Source organism: Salmo trutta, chromosome 27 (genome assembly GCF_901001165.1).
Source record: "Salmo trutta chromosome 27, fSalTru1.1, whole genome shotgun sequence".
Taxonomy (NCBI): domain Eukaryota; kingdom Metazoa; phylum Chordata; class Actinopteri; order Salmoniformes; family Salmonidae; genus Salmo; species Salmo trutta.
The window spans coordinates 32,976,784-33,000,093 of NC_042983.1; the positions used below are offsets into that span (position 1 = coordinate 32,976,784).

Genomic DNA, 23,310 nt, shown 5'->3' on the forward strand with positions numbered 1-23,310 from the left:
GGTAGGGTTCACAACTGTCTTTAATATAACATAGTAAGGAAGGAGGTCTATATTTACAATAGGCGGGGACAATAAGTAGGCCTACGCCCACAATATTTGCAATGTCATCATTAAACACCACATCTGAGTCACATCTGATTAATTTTCCAATACTTGTGACAGCATAACTCTGTGATTCTTCTCCATCAAATAAAAAGTTATAAAGGCCTATATAAGGTTTATGTATGCATACGGTGTGGTATTTGGTTGATAAAGTGTTCCTGGTTTTATGTATCTCATCATAATTTTTTTTTACCAGTGGCCTATTATCATCGTGGACGTCCCTGCTTTTTATTTCCCTGTACTTATTTGGAAATGACAATTTTTACTATTATCATATTATTATTTTTTTCTTATTTTTTTTTTCTTCGATTATCAGCACCACCATGAAATAAGAACATTCATTGTTACATTCTTAACAGCAATATTCATATTTAGACAACTTATACAAGGCACACTTAAGCAGAGCTTTGTTCTATTTCATTATCCATAGTAGGCATTTCCACAAAGATATTGAAGTTACACAAATTGTCATGTCATTGACAAGAAACACCAACAACAGAGAAGTATGGAAGTATAAATGGACGTTTAAAGAGATAGAAAACTGCACATTATCATATACAATGCATACATTTGTTATATTTTACCCTCTTATCTTTTCTCCCACTAGGATTTACCACCAAAATCAGACAGGGATGGGTACATTCCGTAGGCTGGAGGAGGCGCAAAAGCTCCTGGGGCCATTGGTGGATAGGCTCCTGGGGCCGTTGGTGGATAGGCTCCCGGGGCCGTTGGTGGATAGGCTCCTGGGGCCGTTGGTGGATAGGCTGTCGGGGCTGTCGGAAATTGTGGTGTGCTGTTCCACCCGGGTTGGTTTGCGTTCCCAAACGAGTCAAAACCAAAATCAGAGTAAGGTGGCGGCTGCAGTCCAGGCGTTTGAGTTGCAGGGAGGATGACCAGTGGCAATTTGATTTCTGGGTCTCTGGCGTAGGGAACATCCAGGACGATCTATGACGTAAACAAGGATATTGGAATCAAAGGAAATGCAATAGTTAGGCTATAGGCCTACGACAAAGCACAGTATGCAAGCTAGAATTAAAAGATAAATTATTACATTTACATTTAAGTCATTTACGCCCAACGCTCTTAACCAGTAGGCTACCTGCTACCCTTGATTATTGGATTTTACGTATATTCAAGCTCATATTTCAAGTGCAAACTGTTTTTAAAAAACCCTTTTACAGTTCAGTTAGAAAAAATGACTTGTATAAATTGATCAGTGACACTTTGTCAAACAGTATAACGATTTACCAATTGCATAACGTGGACTCAATAAGAAAATGGTTTGCCCAACAGGAAGTTATTTTTAGAGAACATTTGTGGTTAAAAAGTAACCAGCCTCTAGTCTTTGCTCTACATTATTATCAATGATAACAACCCACATGACTTCAGAAGTTGTCAAACTGGGTCTCTAATCATTTCAAAAGTCGGATGACTCCCTTGGTAAACAATGACAAAATAAAAGGGAGGTTTTTCACCAGAGCATTCCTGTTGCAGCAACGAAACCCACTACAAAATGTTGTAAGCCCAGAACATGTTCCCTGTGGCTTCGGATAGACAGAGAGAGAGAGACACAGAGACACACACCTTCAGCCTGTACTCGCATTTAATATTACTGCAGGTGAAGATGGATGGAACAATGTGCTGTGGGATTTTTAGGACTTTAGTGACTTTCAGTTTCCCAGATGGTGGGATGGGCTCTCCCAGCTCTTTCAGGATGTCTTTAGTGGACACCCTCCTCTTTCCCCTCGCAAAGAAGCTGTCCTTCTGGTACAGGGTATACTTGGGCTTGATCTCACGAGAGGAGCTGTTCTCAATGGACGCCACAACCTTTAGGTCTTCACCTGCAAAGGGAGGGGGGGTATATTTATGGTAGCAATGTTGTTCTGGATTCATGATACTCAGTGCTAAGGTCAAACCCTAATCTGAGATAAATGATCAGAATTCAAACACTTGAGCAAATCTACCATGTCTGTGCATGATTTGCGTGAAACCTCAACTTGTGCATTTTTCTCATTCCGACATGTATGAATAAAACTTGTATTTATTAATTACTCAGAGTGGAACTGACAGTGTTTTTTTTAAATGTAACTAGGCAAGTCAGTTAAGAACAAATTCTTATTTTACAAACAACACAGAGTTACACATGGAATAAACAAGCGTACAGTCAATAACACAATAGAAAAAAGTCTATATACAGTGTGTGCAAATGGCGTGAGGAGGTAAGGCAATAAATAGGCCGTAGTAGCGAAGTAATTACAATTTAGCAAATTAACACTGGAGTGATAGATGAGCAGATGATGATGATGTGCAAGTAGAAATACAGGTGTGCAAAAGAGCAGAAAAGTAAATAAAAACAGTATGGGCATGAGGTAGGTAGATTGGGTGGGCTATTTACAGATGGGCTATATACAGCTGCATTTTTCGGTTGGCTGCTCAGATAGCTGATGTTGTATAGTTAGTGAGGGAAATAAGTCCCCAGCTTCAGCGATTTTTGCAATTCGTTCCAGTCATTGGCAGCAGAGAACTGGAAGGAAAGGCGGCTAAAGGCTTTGGGGATGACCAGTGAGATATATCTGCTGGAGCGCGTGCTACGGTTGGGTGTTGTTATCGTTGACCAGTGAGCTGAGATAAGGTGGAGCTTTACCTAGCATAGACTTCCCAGATGGTCTATGCTAGGTAAAGCATAGACTTCCCAGACCTGGAGCCAGTGGGTCTGACGACGAATATGTAGCGAGGGCCAGCCGACTCGAGCATACAGGTCGCAGTGGTGGGTGGTATAAGGGGCTTTGGTGACAAAACGGATGGCACTGTGATAGACTGCATCCAGGTTGCTGAGTAGAGTATTGGAAGCTATTTTGAAAATGACATCGCCGAAGTCGAGGATCGGTAGGATAGTCAGTTTTACGAGGGTATGTTTGGCGGCGTGAGTGAAGGAGGCTTTGTTGCGAAATAGAAAGCCGATTCTAGATTTAATTTTGGATTGGAGATGTTTAATATGAGTCTGGAAGGAGAGTTTACAGTCTAGCCAGACATCTAGGTATTTGTAGTTGTCCACATATTCTAAGTCAGAGCCGTCCAGAGTAGTGATGCTAGTCGGGTGGGCGGGTGCGGGCAGCGAACGGTTGAAAAGCATGCATTTCGTTTGGAGGTTAGTTAACACAGTGTCCAAAGAAGGGCCAGATGTATACAGAATGGTGTCGTCTGCGTAGCGGTGGATCAGAGAAGCTCCCGCAGCAAGAGCGACATCGTTGATATATACAGAGAAAAGAATCGGCCCGAGAATTGAACCCTGTGGTACCCCCATAGAGACTACCCCCATATTAATCATGCATTGAACTGCATTGGTATGGTATGAAAGGCTATATACCAGAGGTGCATTACTATGTCCCTAGCTGTCATTAGTCCTGTTGGTTTTCTTACCTAAGTAGTAGCCCATTCTCTCTATGTGAATGTCCATTCCCACTTTTCCTGAGGTGAATAACTTCATCTTTTTATCCTTGGTTCCATGCTGAGGTATCTGAAAAGGAACAAAGACACTTGTGCTACAAACAACACTATCACTATACAACCACAACCAGGAGGATAAAACATTTAAGAACAGCATTGGCAGTACTACATTAGTATCGGGTAGGCTCACACAGTAGTACTCATTGTGTCAACAGGGAGCATGTGTGTGTGTGTTTGTTTCCATACCATCAGCTCAGGGATGCTACCCAGGTCTGCCTTGGAGACAAAGGGGAACTCAGCCCTGGCTTTGCTGGATATCCTCATTGATCTGCTCAACTTGGCCTCTAACGTATATAGGATTTTCCCCCAGGCGCCTTTGAAGGATGATGGCATTGCTCTATGAACAAGGAATATCAGTATTATTTTATTTTTATAAATTACAAAATAGAAACTAATAATGGTGAGAGATCATAGTCAACATTCTACATACAGTTTATATTTTATGGTGTAGTATCTAGAAGCCATTTGGTAACTACAGATTAGGGCCATAAATAAACAAGTGAACTGTCATAATTGGAAAATGGCAACTAATGTCTCCGATTGGTATATGGTGCTAGACCTGTAACTAGGCTACATTAGCTCTTTAGTTACATATACATCAAGACATTATGGGCCCGGTTTCCAGGACACAAAATAAGCTTATTAATTGGAGAATCTCCATTGAGCGTTCATTTCAGCCCTAGACTAGGATTACCCTATATGTAATTAGGCTATTTACAGGTAACTGCCAAAATAAAAGGAAACACGTGTAAATGAGGGATACAACAAATATTGAATGCGGTTCCTGAATGCGGTGCCTAAGTTAATTAAGCAATTAACATCCCATCATGCTTAGGGTCATGCATAAAAATGCCCAGTTGCCCATTATTTTGGTCTCAGTAACTTTGAAAGAGGGGTCTCAAAGGAGCATAGGGGGTTTAAAGTATGTGTCAGTCACCAGATCTCAACCCAATTGAACTCTTATGAGAGATTCTGGAGCGGCGCCTGAGACAGTGTTTTCCACCACCATTAACAAAGCACCAAGTTATGGAATTTCTCATGGAAGAATGGTTCCACATCCCACATCCCAGTTCCAGAAACATAATCTATGCCAATGGCGCATTGAAGCTGTTCTGGCGGCTCATGGTGACCAAACTTCATTAAGACATGTTACGTTGGCATTTCCTTTATGCATGTACTATCTGCAATCTATTGATTATATATTATTGACTTCATATGGCTGTGTTTACACAGGCAGCTCATTTCTGATCTTTTTTCACTAATTGGTCTTTTAACCAATCAGATCAGATATTTTGCCAATAAATTGGGGAAAAGATCCTAATTGGGCTGCTTGTGTAAACGTAGACTAAATCATTCATTTCTTCTCAGTCAGTGTATCATAGAAGTATGCTAACATGCTGACCAAACCGGACGCGCACGTTGATTTTGTTCACCCAGACCAGAAGCGATGAGGACACGCAGGTTGAAATATCAAAACAAACTCGGAACCAATTATATTAATTTGGGGACAGGTCAAAAACTATTAAACATTTATGGCAATATAGCTAGCTAGCTAGCTTGCTGTTGCTAGCTAATTTGTCCTGGGAAATAAACATTGGGTTGTTATTTTACCTGAAATGCAAAGTCTACTACTCTGACAATCCACAGATAAAATGGTGAAACAAACTTGTTTCTCATCTCTCCTCCTTCCTTCACGCTTCTTTTTCTTCTTTGAACTTAATGTAAGGTGCAATACTACAACCAACGGATCATCTTTCAAATCACCCACGTGGGTATTTATTTATGTATTACACCTTTATTTAACCAGGTAGGCAAGTTGAGAACAAGTTCTCATTTACAATTGCGACCTGGCCAAGATAAAGCAAGCAGTTTGACACATACAACAACACAGAGTAAAACAAACATACAGTCAATAATATAGTAGAAAAATAAGTCTATATACAAAGTGAGCAAATGAGGTGAGATATGGGAGGTAAAGGCAAAAAAGGCCATGGTGGCGAAGTAAATAAAATATAGCAAGTAAAACACTGGAATGGTAGATTTGCAGTGGAAGAAAGTGCAAAGTAGAAATAGAAATAATGGGGTGCAAAGGAGCAAAATAAATAAATAAATAAATAAATATAGTAGGGGAAGAGATGGGCTATGTACAGGTGCAGTAATCTGTGAGCTGCTCTGACAGCTGGTGCTTAAAGCTAGTGAGGGAGATATGAGTCTCCAGCTTCAGAGATTTTTGTAGTTCGTTCCAGTCATTGGCAGCAGAGAACTGGAAGGAGAGGCGGCTGAAGGAGGCATTGGCTTTGGGGGTGACCAGAGAGATATACCTGCTGGAGCGCGTGCTACAGGTGGGTGCTGCTATGGTGACCAGCGAGCTGAGATACCTGGCAGGGTCTTATAGATGACCTGAAGCCAGTGGGATTGGCGACGAGTATGAAGCGAGGGCCAGCCAACGAGAGTGTACAGGTCGCAGTGGTGGGTAGTATATGGGGCTTTGGTGACAAAACAGATGGCACTGTGATAGACTGCATCCAATTTATTGAGTAGGGTATTTGAGGCTATTTTGTAAATGACAATCGCCCAAGTCGAGGATTGGTAGGATGGCCAGTTTTACGAGGGTATGTTTGGCAGCATGAGTGAAAGATGCTTTGTTGCGAAATAGGAAGCCAATTCTAGATTTAACTTTGGATTGGAGATGTTTGATGTGAGTCTGGAAGGAGAGTTTACAGTCTAACCAATCTATTTGTAGTTGTCCACATATTCTAATGGGTATATGCTCCTAAAAACCAATGAGGAGATGGGAGAGGCCAGACTTGCAGCATGTTGAGTGTTACAAACAGAACTCATTTCGATTTTAGCGCCTGGCGCCGCAGACGCTCGCTGATGTGCACGAGCAGTGTGGGTGCAATGATTGAATCGCACGCGATGCGAGCGGTGTGGTCAGCATGTAAGACACAATCAATCATAAAGCACAAGTACTTAGAAAGTTAACCATTGTAAACATTCTGAAAACAACTCAGGATTACCTTGCTGATGTTAACAGGATAGCTAACTACTCTAATTATTTGATCGTGCTTCATGATCAAGTGTCTAAGCGATGTAAATATTATCCCACCAGGTGTGTTTGCAGGGCACTTACTGCTGAGGGATCTGAATTGTGAATGGGTAAACGTGAGTTCCAGGAGCTACGACATTACAATCTGAAAAAGAACAAGTCACGTTTATGTTACAAGAGTAAAAAAAATCTGTCCTAAAATATGGACCTTTTTCTAAGTATTTGATAAAGTTGCCACAGTGAGTGTGTATGGGTGATTCTCAGGAACTTGGAATTACTCTTGGTACATTTTTGAAAAGACAAACATTTTATTTTGTAATGAATAAGATACCATTTCAAATTATTGTCTGTGTTAAATTAATCATCTTAAATTGTTAAGATTCAATGACTTTTAACACATTTTTCAAGACCATGGACAAAGAAATCTCATTACCGTAACACTTGTAAAGTTATAAAATAAACATAGAAAGGTGAAAATGTACAAAAAAATCTACAAATACCTTCGATAAAGAAGAATTATTACAATATTTCATATAAAAAAAATGAGAATATGATTAAGTATATTTCAATTTTAATCAGTTATCTAATTACCGTAACGGGTGGCATGTTCAAAACCTGGATGTTTTTTTTTGTTATTATTTATATTATTATTTTAAAAGAACACAAATATAAAGAGTAGATATTTTGAATTCTGTAATATTATTCTAGGAATATTTTATCAAGATGCATTTCGGTAATGAGATCCATGTAACAGTAGACGAGACCACATTACCTTAATGAACAAATAAAATGAGCAAATGGCACATTAATAAGAGCAAAAAATATAATTTAGAACCATATTAACCATTAAGAACAACAAATTGATCATAAACTCCCTACCACCGCCCAGCTCTACCACATCCCACTCCCCCTAAACCACCCTTTTTTATAAAAGGTTCTTCCCTAATCCTTGTGTAATTACATAAACAATTATACAACATTAGTATGCAATTACAATGCAATAATACATCCGAACATCACACCTGCAGGACATGTACAGGATGTCAACAACAACTATCCACAGTCGCTGGACAGGACTGGCAAAAAGTGCTCTTCACTGACGAGTTGCAGTTTTGTCTCACCAGAGGTGATGGTCGGGGTGATGGTCAGGTTTGCGTTTATCGTCGAAGGAATAAGCGTTACACCGAGCCCTGTACTCTGGAGCGGGATTGATTTGGAGGTGGAAGGTCCGTCATAGTCTGGGGCGGTGTGTCACAGCATCGTTGGACTGAGCTTGTTTTCATTGCAGGCAATCTCAACGATATGCGTTACAGGGAAGACATCCTCATCCCTCATGTGGTACCCTTCCTGCAGGCTCATCCTGACATGACCCTCCAGCATGACAATGTCACCAGCCATACTGCTCGTTCTGTGCGTGACTTCCTGCAAGACAGGAATGTCAGTGTTCTGCCATGGCCAGCGAAGAGCCCGGATCTCAATCCCATTGAGCACGTCTGGGACCTGTTGGATCGGAGGGTGAGGGCTAGGGCCATTCCCCCCAGAAATGTCCGGGAACTTGCAGGTGACTTGGTGGAAGAGTGGGGTAACATCTCACAGCAAGAACTGGCAAATCTGGTGTAGTACATGAGGAGGAGATGCACTGCAGTACTTAACCTCTCTAGGGGAGGTGGGACGAAATCATCCCACACTATTCAACAGCCAGTGACAAATCAGAGCGCCAAATATAAAACCACAAAATGTCATAATTCAAAGTTCTCCAACATAGGACTATTTTACACCATTTTATAGATACACTTCTCCTGAATTGAACCACGTTGTCCGATTTCCAAAAGGCTTTACAGCGAAAGCAAAACATTAGATTATGTTAGGAGACTACATAGACACAAAAACCCACACAGCCATTTCCAAGCAACTAGCATGCATCACAAATACCCAAAACACAGCTAAATGCAGCACGAACCTTTGATGATCTTCATCAGATGACACTCCTAGGACATTATGTTATACAATACATGCATATTTTGTTCAATCAAGTTCATATTTATATCAAAAACCAGCTTTTTACATTAGCATGTGATGTTCAGAACTAGCATACCCACCGAAAACTTCCGGTGAATTTACTAAATTACTCACGATAAACGTTCACAAAAAGAATTATAGATACAGAACCCCTTTATGCAATCGCTATGTCCGATTTTAAAATAGCTTTTTGGCGAAAGCACATTTTGCAATATTCTGAGTACATAGCTCAGCCATCACGGCTAGCTAATTTGACACCCACCAAGTTCGGGACAACCTAAACTCAGAATTAGTATTATAAAAATTTGATTACCTTTGCTGTTCTTCGTCAGAATGCACTCCCAGGACTTCTACTTCAACAACAAATGTTGTTTTGGTTCCAAATAATCCATAGTTATATCCAAATACCGCCGTTTTGTTCGTGCGTTCAGGTAACTATCCAAACGATGACGTGAGAGCGCATTTCGTGACAAAAAAATTCAAAATATTCCATTACTGTACTTAGAAGCATGTCAAACGCTGTTTAAAATCAATTTTTATGCTACTTTTCTCGTAAAATAGCGATAATATTCCAACCAGGCAACGTTGTATTCATTCAAAGGCTGAAAGAAAAAAATGGAGTAGTCTCGTGAACGCGCATCTCCAGTGTCACTGTCCCCAGGCTGACCACTCACAAACAGAGCTGCTGTACTTTGCCCAGAGACATCAGACACCCCATTCCACTTTCTGGCGGCTTTAGAGAGCCAATGGAAACCTTAGAAAGTGTCACGTTACAGCACAGATGCTGTATTTTCGATGGAGATGCAACAGAAGGACAACAAATTGTCAGACAGGGCACTTCCTGTATGGAATCTTCTCAGGTTTTGGCCTGCCATATGAGTTCTGTTATACTCATAGATACCATTCAAACATTTTTAGAAACTTTAGAGTGTTTTCTATCCAAATCTACTAATTATATGCATATTCTAGTTTCTGGGCAGGAGTAGTAACCAGATTAAATCGGGTACGTTTTTTATCAGGCCGTGAAAATACTGCCCCCTATACCACAACAGGTTAATGCAGCTGGTGGCCACACCAGATACTGACTGTTACTTTTGATTTTGACCCCCCTTTGTTCAGGGACACATTATTCCATTTCTGTTAGTCACATGTCTGTGGAACTTGTTCAGTTTATGTCTGTTGTTGAATCTTGTTATGTTCATACAAATATTTACACATGTTAAGTTTGCTGAAAATAAACGCAGTTGACAGTGAGATGACGTTTCTTTTTTTTCTGAGTTTATATGCAGATGATAGTCTTACACTCAGCTGGTCCCTTCCTGGATTGTGTGTTAAACGCTCTACAACAAAGCTTTCTTCGTGTCCAACATGCTCTCTGCCATTAACCTTGTTCTGAATCAAATCAAAGTTTATTTGTCATGTGCACGGAAAACAGGTGTAGACCTTACAGTGAGATGATTACTTACAAGCCCTTAACCAACAGTGCAGTTAAGTAAAAAAAAAAAAAAAAAAATAGGTATTAGGTAAACAATAGATAAGTAAAGAATTAAAATAAAAAAAACTTTAAAATAACAGTAGTGAGTCTATGTACAGGTGGGGGAGGGAGGGGGGGGACGAGACACAATGCATAGTCCGGGTAGGCATTTGATTAGCTGTTCAGGAATCTTATAGGTTGGAGGTAAAAGTTGTTGAGAAGACTTTTGGTCCTAGACTTGGTGCTCCGGTACCGCTTGCCACTGGGGTGGCTGGAGTATACTGGGCTGTACGCACTTGCCAAATGGAGGGCGAGGGAGAGCTTTCTATGCGTCTCTGTGTGTGGTGTAAAGGTGGTTTGGAGTTTTTTTTCCTCTGGTTGCACATTTAACATGCTGATAGAATTTAGGTAAGACTGATTTCAGTTTTCCTGCATTAAAGTCCCCGGCCACTAGGAGTGCCGCAGTTTTCATGTTTGCTTATTTCCTTATACGGCTGACAGAGTGCAGTCTCAGAGTGCCAGCATCCGTCTGTGGTTGTAAATAAACAGCCACGAAAAATATAGATGAAAACTCTCTTGCCAAATAGTGTGGTCTACAGCTGATGATTATATACTCTACTTCAGGCGAACAAAATCTAGAGACTTCCTTAGATTTCGTGCACCAGCTGTTTACAAATATACACAGACCGACCCCCCCCCCCCGTCTTACCGGAGTGTACTGTTCCATCTAGCCAGTGCAGCATATATCCCCCCAGCTGAATGTTATCCATGTCGTCATTCAGCCACAATTCGGGTGAAACATAAGATATCACAGTTTTTGATGTCCCGTTGGTAGGGTATACGTGATCATACCTCGTCTCATTTACTGTCCAATAATTGTACGTTGGCAAGTAATATTGATGGTAAAGGCAGATTTCCCACTCGCCGTTGGCGGATCCTTACAAGGCACCCCGCCCCGTGTCCTCTATACCTGCATCACTTTCTCCTGCCAATGACAGAGATATTGGCCTTGTCGGGTGTCTGAAGTACATCCTGTGTGTTCTGCTTGTTGAAGAAAAAAATCTTTGTCTAATCTGAAGTGAGTGATCGCTGTCCTGATATCCAGAAGCTCTTTTTTGCAGTAAGATACAGTGGCAGAACCATTATGTATGAAATAAGTTACAAATAACGCGAAAACCCCCCCACATAATAGCACAATTGGTTTGGCGCCCGTAAAACGGCTGCCTTTTCTTCCAGCGCCATCTTCTATAACACCTCCAAAACACAGGTCATGGGGTTTCTCTGTATACCCGTCGCAAGACCCACTGGTTGATGTTTATTTATAAAACCCTCTTAGGCCTCACTCCGCCCTATCTGAGATATCTACTGCAGCCACCATCCTTCACATACAACCAGGGCCGCCGCCAGGGATTTTGACCCCATTGAAAGATATCACATTGGGCCCCACCACCACAGGCCACACCAACCCTGCGCAATTGCTGTAACCACACACATCCAGAACCAAATCGACCCATTTAAAGCTTTAAATAACTCTACCTTTGCAGGCTTGCAACTCTTGTAGTCCAATATTTACTGTACTATATTTACTGACAGTAAGCTTTGAAAACATAACACTGTGCAGACATGCATGCAACATTCTGCATACAGTGGAATTCACTATTTGATGCAAGACTGATACCCTCTATAAAAAATGTGCTAAAGGCCGTCTTTTACAGTCTAAATGTAATTTTAATGGTAAAATTCTTGAATGGAAAATTATCTTATCATTAATGAACAACTTCAAATATATACCTTAAATATACATTAACCTCTTCAATTAAAATAAATTAACATTATCATCTATAGAATGATATAACAAACCAAAAAAATTAAAATCAGCAGCATATTTTTTAACTAAGTATACATACCAACTAGAAAATAAGCAGCTGTAAAAGTGGAAATGGAAAACAAAATCGAAATGAAAGGGCCTGATGGTGGCGCTAGAGGAAAGGTCAAGTGGTCACCAAATTAATAGGTCTCTTCCACTTGGTCTTGATTGTGCACAACAAATTTTATGGCAATCCAGTCATTACTTTGAGATATATCTTGTTCTCAGCCTGTGGACATCATGTGTGTAGTGATCCACTATACATAGCCATGCCATTTAACAGCTATGGCATGGCTATGGTTATGGCCCTTGCTCAGCCTTACTCACCAAGAGCCCAGCACCGAACCTTCCTACTGGCAATGTCACTGATCAAGTCTTTGAAGTCCAGCTTTCTAGCTAGATGACTTTCAATGGACAGCATGGCAAGACTGCAAAGCCTGTCCTGGGACATAGTGGACCTCAAATAGTTGATCAGTTTTGGCTTACTGAAAGCTCTCTCGCCACCAATACAACTGGCAGCTTCATTAAATAGTGTTCCGCAAAACACCAGTCTCAATGACAACAGGGAAGAGGCGACTCCGGGATACTGGCCTTCTAGGCAGAGTTCCTCTGTCCAGTGTCTGCGTTCTTTTGCCCATCTTAATCTTTTACTTTTATTGGACAGTCTGAGATATGGCTTTCTCTTTGCAACTCTGCCTAGAAGGCCAGCATCCCGGAGTCACCTCTTCACTGTTGACGTTGAGACTGGTGTTTTGCGGGTACTATTTAATGAAGCTGCCAGTTGAAGACTTGTGAGGGGTCTGTTTCTCAAACTAGACACTCTAATGTACTTGTCCTCTTGCTCAGTTGTGCACCGGGGCCTCCCACTTTCTATTCTGGTTAGAGCCAGTTTGCGCTGTTCTGTGAAGGGAGTAGTACACAGTGTTGTACGAGATCTTCAGTTTCTTGGCAATTTCTTGCATGGAATAGCCTTCATTTCTCAGAACAAGAATAGACTGACGAGTTTCAGAAGAAAGTTTCTTTGTTTCTGGCCATTTTGAGCCTGTAATCGAACCCACAAATACTGATGCTCCAGATACTCAATTAGTCTAAAGGCCAGTTTTATTGCTTCTTTAAATCAGCACAACAGTTTTCAACTGTGCTTACATAGTTGCAAATGGGTTTTCTAATGATCAATTAGCCTTTTAAAATGACCAACTTGGATTAGCTAACACAACGTGCCATTGGAACAAAGGAGTGATGGTTGCTGATATGGGCCTCTGTACGCCTATGTAGATATTCCATTAAAAATCTGCCGTTTCCAGCTACAATAGTCATTTACAACATTGACAATGTCTACACTGTATTTCTGATCAATTTGATGTTATTTTAATGGACAAAAAATGTTTTGCTTTTCTTTCACAAACAAGGACATTTGTAAGTGACCCCAAACTTCTGAACGGTAGTGTACACACACACACACATATATACACACACACACACATATATACACACACACACACACACACACACACACACACACACACACATACATACATACATACATACATACATACATACATACATACATACATACATACATACATACATACATACATACATACATACATACATACATACATACATACATACATACATACATATATATATAAATAAAAAAAATTGAACATGGAGGAACATCACCACCCTCAACAGCAACTAAATGCTTGTGGAAGAGAAATAAGAAGATGTGTATAAATGCGTGGTGGTGGTGTTAGGGGAAGACATAATAGAGGAAGAAGGCAAAGAATAAGAGTCCCCGATGAAATCAGAGCCACAATTGTGGACCATGTCATAAACCATGGTCTTACAATGGAAGAGGCTGGCTGGAGAGTACAGCCTTTTGTAAACAGGACCACAGTGTCATCAATTGTGCAAACATTCCGTAGGGAAAACAGGTAAATATGTACTCGTTCTTTACTTTTGTTACAGCATTTCATTCACAACAATACAGCAACTATTGTAAAGGTAAATGCAAGTCTGAAAATCACAATGTACCATAAGATATGTATGAGGAATATAAAGTAATACAGCACAATATGAATACAATATACTATCTGTAACATGATCTATTTGTGAATTCTACATGTCATATATAGGACTGCACAACAACCTCATGCTGGTGGCAGAGCAGCAGTATCAGCCATTAGCAAGAAAAAGAAATTTGCAACATGGTCAAAGCCAACAATTCCATCAGGCTAAGAGAGATCCAAAGTGCAATCATAAATGATCAGGCTAAGAGAGATCCAAAGTGCAATCATAAATGATCAGGTTAAGAGAGATCCAAAGTACAATCATAAATGACAACAATATCTTCACAAATATCAATTCTCTCAGCATTTCCACTATAGACAGAGTTTTGAAAAAAAATCAAATGACTATGAAACAACTGTACAAGGTGCCATTTGAGAGGAATAGTGACAGAGTGAAGGAGCTGCGGTACCAGTATATCCAGGTAAAACATTGGCGTGCACATGTTATATTGTACAGGGAGTTTCTGTACTTCAATGATGCCTGTATATACTTCTTGAAGTTGTAGATGCCCATAAGAACAGAAAACATTTCTACTTTACTAAACTGTCTGACTGTAGAATAGGCTATGAAAAACTAACTTTATATTTTGTTTCTGTGTTACTATATAGAGAATAATGGAGCTGGAAGGACATGAAATTACCCACATTCTTGTTTTTGTGGACGAGGCTGGGCTCAATCTGGCCAAAGGCAGGAGACGTGGCCGCAATCTCATTGGACACAGAGCCACAATTGGTACCCTAGGCCAATGTGGGGGCAATATTACAATGTGTGATGCCATTTCTGAGAATGGTGTTAGCACACATATTCTACACATTGGGCCCTATAACACGCAACTTCTCCTGGCATTCCTAAATACACTTTACAGAGACCTAATACCAGAACACCAAAGAAGTTTAGTTAGACCATATTTGCCAAATTATGTAATTGTGTGGGATAATGTCAGCTTCCACCAAACCAACATTGTCAAGGAATGGTTTGCTGGGCATGAAAGGATAAGAATGGAGTTCCTTCCACCATCCTCCCCATTCCTGAATCTGATAGAAGAGGATTTGTTCAGCATGGAGGTGGAAAGCATATGACTATCAGGCACAAGATCAGATGTCTCTGTTAGATGCCATGAATGCTGCTTGTGAGGACATCACAGGCGATCATTACAGGGGATGGTTGCATCACGCAAGGAGATTTTCCCCCCGGTGTGTCGCAAGGGAAAAATCAGATGTGATGTTGACGAAAATCTCTGGTCAGACCAAAAAGAGGATGTCCACCAAGAAAATGGGAACTTGCAGTGGTACGTACTGTGAGGAAGAACAATTAGTTTTTTACAGAACTACCACAGTTTTTTTTCATTGCTGCAGTTTTTTTGTTGTTGCATGGATGTCATTTTGTGGCAAATTCTCTGTTCACTACATATGACTTTACATGTAAGAAATATGTAAAAATGGACATGCAAATGTGAATTTTCTGTTTACATATAACATATTGCTAAAAAAATACAATAATATATATATATATATATATATCTCTATCTATCTATCTCATACAAATGTGCATATCCTTTTTCTGTGTACTACAGTATTGACTTTTCCCAGTAAACTTTTATCTACTGTGGAAATCGGTATCTAAAAAGCTCAGTGTGATACACAATAGCATTCAGCTAGACAAAACTGACATTCTTGTATAGTACTGTAAGCAGTCAGTGTCAACAAAAAAGTAGAACAAACTGAAATTTGTATAAAAAAAACATTTACAGGGTTGACTGCCATGGTGAAAAAACATCTAAACATTTTGACCAGTACGGCTCACATGATGACATTAACTAGGTTTAGAAGCATGAATTAAATGTTTTGGGTGAGTTACTACATTTTGCAGACATGCAATAGATTTGTGATGTCCCATAAAACAGTTGTGACAATTTAACTTACAGTTTAGAGAATGTTAAGTCTTTCAAAAAAATGAGCCAAAGCGATTGAGAAAAACTGTAATATTGAAAAATATTTACCTAATGCTCGAATATTTTTTTTAGGGCCCCACCCCTAAGTCATTTTGCCTTTTGGTAGGCTGTCATTGTAAATAGGAATTTGTTCTTAACTTACTTGCCTAGTTAAATAAAGGTTAAATAAATTAAAAATTAAAAAAACACTATCTCATGAAGCTGGTTGAGCGAATGCCAAGAGTGTGCAAATCTGTCATCAAGACAAAGGGTGGCTATTTTGAAGAATATAAAATAATTTGTTTAACACTTTTTTTGGTTACTACATGATTCCATGTGTTATTTCATAGTTTTGATGTCTTCACTAATTATTCTACAATGTAGAAAGTAGTAAAAAATAAAGAAAAACCCTGGAATGAATGTGTCCAAACTTGACTGGTACTAATATACACAAACATATATACACACACACACACACACACACACACATATATATATATACTGCTCAAAAAAAATAACACTTAAACAACACAATGTAACTCCAAGTCAATCACACTTCTGTGAAATCAAACTGTCCACTTAGGAAGCAACACTGATTGACAATAAATTTCACATACTGTTGTGCAAATGGAATAGACAACTGGTGGAAATTATAGACAGTGGACAGTTTGATTTCACAGAAGTGTGATTGACTTGGAGTTACATTGTGTTGTTTAAGTGTTCCCTTTATTTTTTGAGCAGTAATATATATATATATATATATATATATTAGTACCAGTCAATATATACACTCACGAAGCAACGTTATGCCCATTGTAGTGCAGTAGTAGCGTCCTTCGACCATTATCTATCTATCTAATGATCTAACGACGCTACCACTGCACTACTGTAGACATAACGTTACTTCGTAAATAAATGTCCCATATAAAACTCTAGAAGCTGTGCTTGATGCCTTACCTTGGCCTTTTTGTTCTCGAATGATAAATTGTTCAATGCTGAACATCTTGTCCTTGGAATGGTAAGTTACAGTTGTCTTATTATGATGTTCTGTCCAACGGACCTCTGACTTTCCCTTCGCTTTTATGGAAAGACAATCTATTTTGCAATCTTTTCCTAATTCCAACGTTATTCGCCCCGAAATGAAGTCGCCGCTGCTAAAGGTTTTGCCTACACCGTCGTAGGTTACGGAAATGTTCTTTATGGTAGCCAACATCTCAAGGAGAGCGAGAGATAGTAAAGAAACTAAAATGTTCAACAGTTATGAAGGAAGTGAGCGAGTCTCTTTCACTATGTAGTCTAAACGATGGGCGTGGTATGAACCAGAATATTACAGTGAGATGTTGAATAGCTCTTTAAAACAGGGAAGAAGCCATTCACCAGCTTTTCAAGCATAATACTGGAGTTACGCTGATCAACTATCGTCATTACTACCGTTACGGTCAGTATGTACTTCCAAAAAGCCTCATGTCTTCTCTAGTTTTGGTGGCCTTAACTTCATGTTGGTTTGAAATTATAATATTGACAAAATTCCAGTGAAATTCTGCTTTTCATCGGCAGGTTTTCTTGTCATGGACCTTCATTTATAAGCATAATTTTTCTCAACACATATATATGGAATAATCGGGATATATTGTATACAAATACTTCTTTGTTTTTAGAATATTGGTTCCGAAATAATATCCTATTGGTGAGCCAACTTGTAAATGCAGAGGGTTTTTTACTTTGTTATAAGGAATTCGTATCACTTTACAAGATCCCTGTAACACCTAAAGATGTTGCAATTGTTTTAGATGCCATTCCCTCAGGTATTTCTTTATTATTCAGGAACGTGTCAAGACCTGACCCTCAGAACCTACCTTCCATTAACCCTGTTGACTCATCAGTAGGAAATATTTGTTTCTCTTTCGGTCCATTCAACAACAGAGCGATACGAACCTTGTTTCAGCAGGATGTTGTATCTATTCCTTATGTCATGCCTTATTGGAACGGTTTTATTGATAATACCTGTTGGAAAAATGTTTGGATGTTGCCACACACATACCTATTTGTTAAGAAAATTAAGGAAGTTTCCTTTTAAAATTATTAATAAATATTATCCTGCCAACCACTATATGAAGAAGTTTAAATGTTTTTACCTTTTGTAATGACCACCCAGAAACGGTGTTGGATCTTTTTTGGCATTGTATTAATGTAAGGAAACTGTGGCAAGACATCAGTAGATTTATAATTTAATACATTTATGAAGATCTTACACTATTGTGGAGAGACATACTGATTGGATTCTTTACCTACAATATAAATAAGTTTAAACTATTTTATGTAATTAATTTCATTATTCTTTTGGCCACATTTCATATTCACAAATGTAAATTTACAAAACACCACATTTTCTTACCATTCAAAAAGAAATTGAACTATATTTTTTAGACAATTAAATACTCAAACAAAAAAAGCTGTTAGAATTTGTTGTATGTATGCCCCTTAAGGTCCTTGTGTAATGTGATATTGTACCCCCTAGCCCAATTGTCCATATATATATATATATATATATATATATATACACTGCTCAAAAAAAAGGGAACACTTAAACAACACATTCTAGATCTGAATGAAAGAAATAATCTTATTAAATACTTTTTTCTTTACATAGTTGTCAATGGAAATCCAATTTATCAACCCATGGAGGTCTGGATTTGGAGTCACACTCAAAATTAAAGTGGAAAACCACACTACAGGCTGAACCAACTTTGATGTAATGTCCTTAAAACAAGTCAAAATGAGGCTCAGTAGTGTGTGTGTGGCCTACACGTGCCTGTATGACCTCCCTACAACGCCTAGGCATGCTCCTGATGAGGTGGCGGATGGTCTCCTGAGAGATCTCCTCCCAGACCCGGACTAAAGCATCCGCCAACTCCTGGACAGTCTGTGGTGCAACGTGGCGTTGGTGGATGGAGCGAGACATGATGTCCCAGATCTGCTCAATTGGATTCAGGTCTGGGGAACGGGCGGGCCAGTCCATAGCATCAATGCCTTCCTCTTGCAGGAACTGCTGACACACTCCAGCCACATGAGGTCTAGCATTGTCTTGCATTAGGAGGAACCCAGGGCCAACCGCACCAGCATATGGTCTCACAAGGGGTCTGAGGATCTCATCTCGGTACCTAATGGCAGTCAGGCTACCTCTGGCGAGCACATGGAGGGATGTGCGTCCCCCCAAAGAAATGCCACCCCACACCATGACTGACCCACCGCCAAACCGGTCATGCTGGAGGATGTTGCAAGCAGCAGAACGTTCTCCACGGCGTCTCCAGACTGTCACGTCTGTCACGTGCTCAGTGTGAACCTGCTTTCATCTGTGAAGAGCACAGGGCTCCAGTGGCAAATTTGCCAATCTTGGTGTTCTCTGGCAAATGCCAAACGTCCTGCACGGTGTTGGGCTGTAAGCACAACCCCCACCTGTGGACGTCGGGCCCTCATACCACCCTCATGGAGTCTGTTTCTGACCGTTTGAGCAGACACATGCACATTTGTGGCCTGCTGGAGGTCATTTTGCAGGGCTCTGGCAGTGCTTCTCCTGCTCCTCCTTGCACAAAGGCGGAGGTAGCGGTCCTGCTGCTGGGTTGTTGCTCTCCTACGGCCTCCTCCACGTCTCCTGATGTACTGGCCTGTCTCCTGGTAGCGCCTCCATGCTCTGGACACTACGCTGACAGACACAGCAAACCTTCTTGCCAGAGCTCACATTGATGTGCCATCCTGGATGAGCTGCACTACCTGAGCCCCTTGTGTGGGTTGTAGACTCCGTCTCATGCTACCACTAGAGTGAAAGCACCGACAGCATTCAAAAGTGACCAAAACATCAGCCAGGAAGCATAGGAACTGAGAAGTGGTCTGTGGTCCCCACCTACAGAACCACTCCTTTATTGGGGGTGTCTTGCTACTTGCCTATAATTTCCACCTGTTGTCTATTCCATTTGCACAACAGCATGTGAAATGTATTGTCAATCAGTGTTGCTTCCTAAGTGGACAGTTTGATTTCACAGAAGTGTGATTGACTTGGAGTTACATTGTGTTGTTTAAGTGTTCCCTTTATTTTTTTGAGCAGTGTATATTTATTTTGATTTGGGCTGCAATTTCTGAGGCTGGTAACTCTAATGAACTTATCCTCTGCAGCAGATGTAACTCTAGGTCTTCCTTTCCTGTGGAGGTCCTCATGAGAGCCAGTTTCATCATAGCGCTTGATGGGTTTTGCGACTGCTCTTGAAGAAACTTTCAAAGTTCTTGACATTTTCTGGATTGACTGACCTTCAAGTCTTAACGTATGATGGACTGTAGTTTAACTTTGCTTATTTGAGCTGTTCTTGCCATACTATGGACTTATAAGGGCTATCTTTTGTAAAAGGGTGGTACACAACTGATTGGCTCAAACGCATTAAGAAGGAAGAAATTCCACAAATTAACTTTTAGCAAGGCACACCTGTTAATTGAAATGCATTCCAGGTGACTAGCTCATGAAGCTGGTTGAGAGAATGTCAAAAGTGTGGCTACTTTAAAGAATCTCAAATATAACATATTTTGATTTGTTAAGCACTTTTTTGGTTACTACATGATTCCATAGGTGTTATGTCATAGTTTTGATGTATTCTCTATTATTCTACATTGTAAATAAAAAAAGCCATGGAATGAGTAGGTGTGTCCAAACTTTTCACTGGTACTGTACATCTTGTTCTTGCCTTGTCAAGGGACGCCATTTGACTGTCACAATCTCTGAACAATCAGCAATAACCCATCGGGACATAGCGCTCAACAGTGCATCCCACTTGTAAAGCCTTTTTGAAGTGCAAGCGCTCACCAAGAGTTTTTGTATGGAGGTCAACGAGAGTGTCGAATTGATCTTGCTGCTTCTTTTTCTTCTGTATTATGGCAGCCCGCAAACATATTATAGGTGCATGCTGCCGCCTACTGTATTGGCTGTGTATCAGCCTACTATTGTATGAATTCATTACACTTTGTGAAAAATTGCCAGACCAACAAACCCTGCACCCATTATGTAAAACCTCACCACTATTCCACTACTTTGGCCCTATCTGATCCTGGTCCAGGCCAGTAGCCTGGGAGAACGGGACACTATCATTCAAAACGTCTTGTAACTCGTCTACAATAAATACTTGAACACCCAAGTATTCTGTAGCTGCCAACACAACAGCTATCCTCTGTGCTATTGTTTTTTGCCCGCACTACAGAGGGATTATATAGGTCCTCTAATACAGGACTAGTAAAGGTCCAGTGCACAACTTTTGTGTGAAAAAATATATTTAAAAAAATTTGCAGCACCTTGAGCACCCGTATTTTCCACGGCTATGTTTACACACACAACTTTTTCCACCGATGCAACACATTATTTTGTCTCATGTCCTCCTGCACACTTCTCACATCTAGGAATCTCCCTTATGCGCACTTCGGCCACATGAACATAAGCTTGACACCTAAAACACTGTAATGGAGTCGGGACAAAAGCTCTCAGGATCCATTCTCCAAAGATCTCACTCCCACCTCACCAGAATCATCTTTGTAATCATCTGGACAAGGCTCAAACATGGCGGTCTACACCGTACCTGCCACCGCAGTTAATTCTTCCTCACTCGTCATGCTTGTACAGTAGCTCTTCCAAAAGTTCTGTGTGATCCACTCCTCCATATTCACTCAAAACATGTTCCACTTCTCCTTTTTTATCCCGGTCCACCATCTTCTCCTTCCATACTATCCAGGACCCTTGGGATGTCACTACCCTAAACTTAACCCATACCGTTACCTTAACCATTTTACATTTCAACTGCAATGGGTTAGGGACGTCCCAAGGGTCCCGGATAGCATGGACCAATACAAAAATCAGAGGGAAAGGATAACAAAATCTAGAAAAGTGGTAACTGATTAGCCAGGATGGGTTTTTTTCTTCTCCACCCTGACCCCTAAGGGGCTCTGTGCAATCATGTTTTATTCTGTCAAGATGTAAAACTCTTTATCTGCTACCCTTTGAAAAGAGAAAAACACCTGATGCTATACTGAAAAAATATATAAATGCAGCATGTAAAGTGTTGGTTTCATGAGCTGAAATAAAAGATCCCAGAAATGTTCCATACGCATGAAAAGCTTATTTCTCTCAGATTTTGTTCACATCCCTGTTAGTGAGCATTTCTCCTTTGCCAAGATAATCTATCCACTTGACAGGTGTGGCATACAGTATCAAGACGCTGATTAAATAGCATGATCATTACACAGGTGAAACTTGTGCTTGGGACAATAAAAGGCCACACTAAAATGTGCAGTTTTGTCACAACACAATGCCACAGATGTCTCAAGTTTTGAGGGAGTGTGCAATTGGCATGCTGGCTGCAGGAATGTCCACCAGAGCTGTGGCCAGATAATTTCATGTTCATTTCTCTACCATAAGCCGCCTTCAACGTCATTTTTGAGAATTTAGCAGTATGTCCAACAAGCCTCAGAACCGCAGACCTGTGTAACCACGCCAGCCCAGGACCTACACATCCGGCTACTTCACCTGTGGAATCATCTAGAGACCTACCACCCGGACAGCTGATGAAACTTAGAACTATTTATGTAATAAAGCCCTTTTGTGGGGGGGGGGAATACAATAATTCTGATTGGCTGGGCCTGGCTCCCCAGTGGGTGGGCCTATGCCCTCCCAGTCCCACCATGGCTGCGTCCCTGCCCAGTCATATGAAAAAGATTAGGGCCAAATTATTTGGTTCAAATTGACTGATTTCCATATATGAACTGTAACTCAGTAAAATCCTTTAAAATTGTTGCGTTTATATTTTATACTATTACACAACTCTAGTCTCTGAATTACCATAATTTAATCTGAATCACAATAAAATAGGAAGGAATGCGTCAGTTAATGTGGTAAAGGTAGCGAATTGTCAGGAGTTTCATTTACGCCTGTTAGGTTACTCCCAGTCCTAGCCAAACACTTGTTTGAGAAATATTTTGTTAAAAATATATTTTGCCCATTGGAAATATATTACAGTAAGGTACGTCATTGTTACGCAGAAGTTATTTGATATAAAAACGGCTTCATTGGACATTAAATAGTTTCACAAGTGAAACTCACAAGTTGTACTTCCGAGTCAAATTTACCCGGAAAAATATATATATATTTTTTTATGTCACTTTTTTTTTATATATATATAAAGGCTTTATTTAATTGAGACAATCATGGCATTCGATTAAAAAATTTAAAATAATAAAAAATAAAAAATCAACGCTTGAAA

The 23,310-nt window shown here is 40.1% G+C and overlaps 1 protein-coding gene across 1 annotated transcript; it reads right to left on the minus strand.

Annotated features, from left to right (window-relative positions):
* Positions 1–4: 4 nt before the first annotated feature.
* Positions 5–17,313, minus strand: LOC115164913 (arrestin domain-containing protein 3). Its single transcript, XM_029717834.1, has 6 exons — positions 16,979–17,313; positions 6,743–6,803; positions 3,796–3,946; positions 3,523–3,619; positions 1,687–1,943; positions 5–1,047 (listed from the first exon to the last, which is right to left on the minus strand). The coding sequence occupies exons 1-6, from the start codon at positions 17,232–17,234 to the stop codon at positions 706–708; spliced, it is 1,164 nt and encodes a 387-aa protein (XP_029573694.1). The 5' UTR covers positions 17,235–17,313; the 3' UTR covers positions 5–705.
* Positions 17,314–23,310: the final 5,997 nt, after the last annotated feature.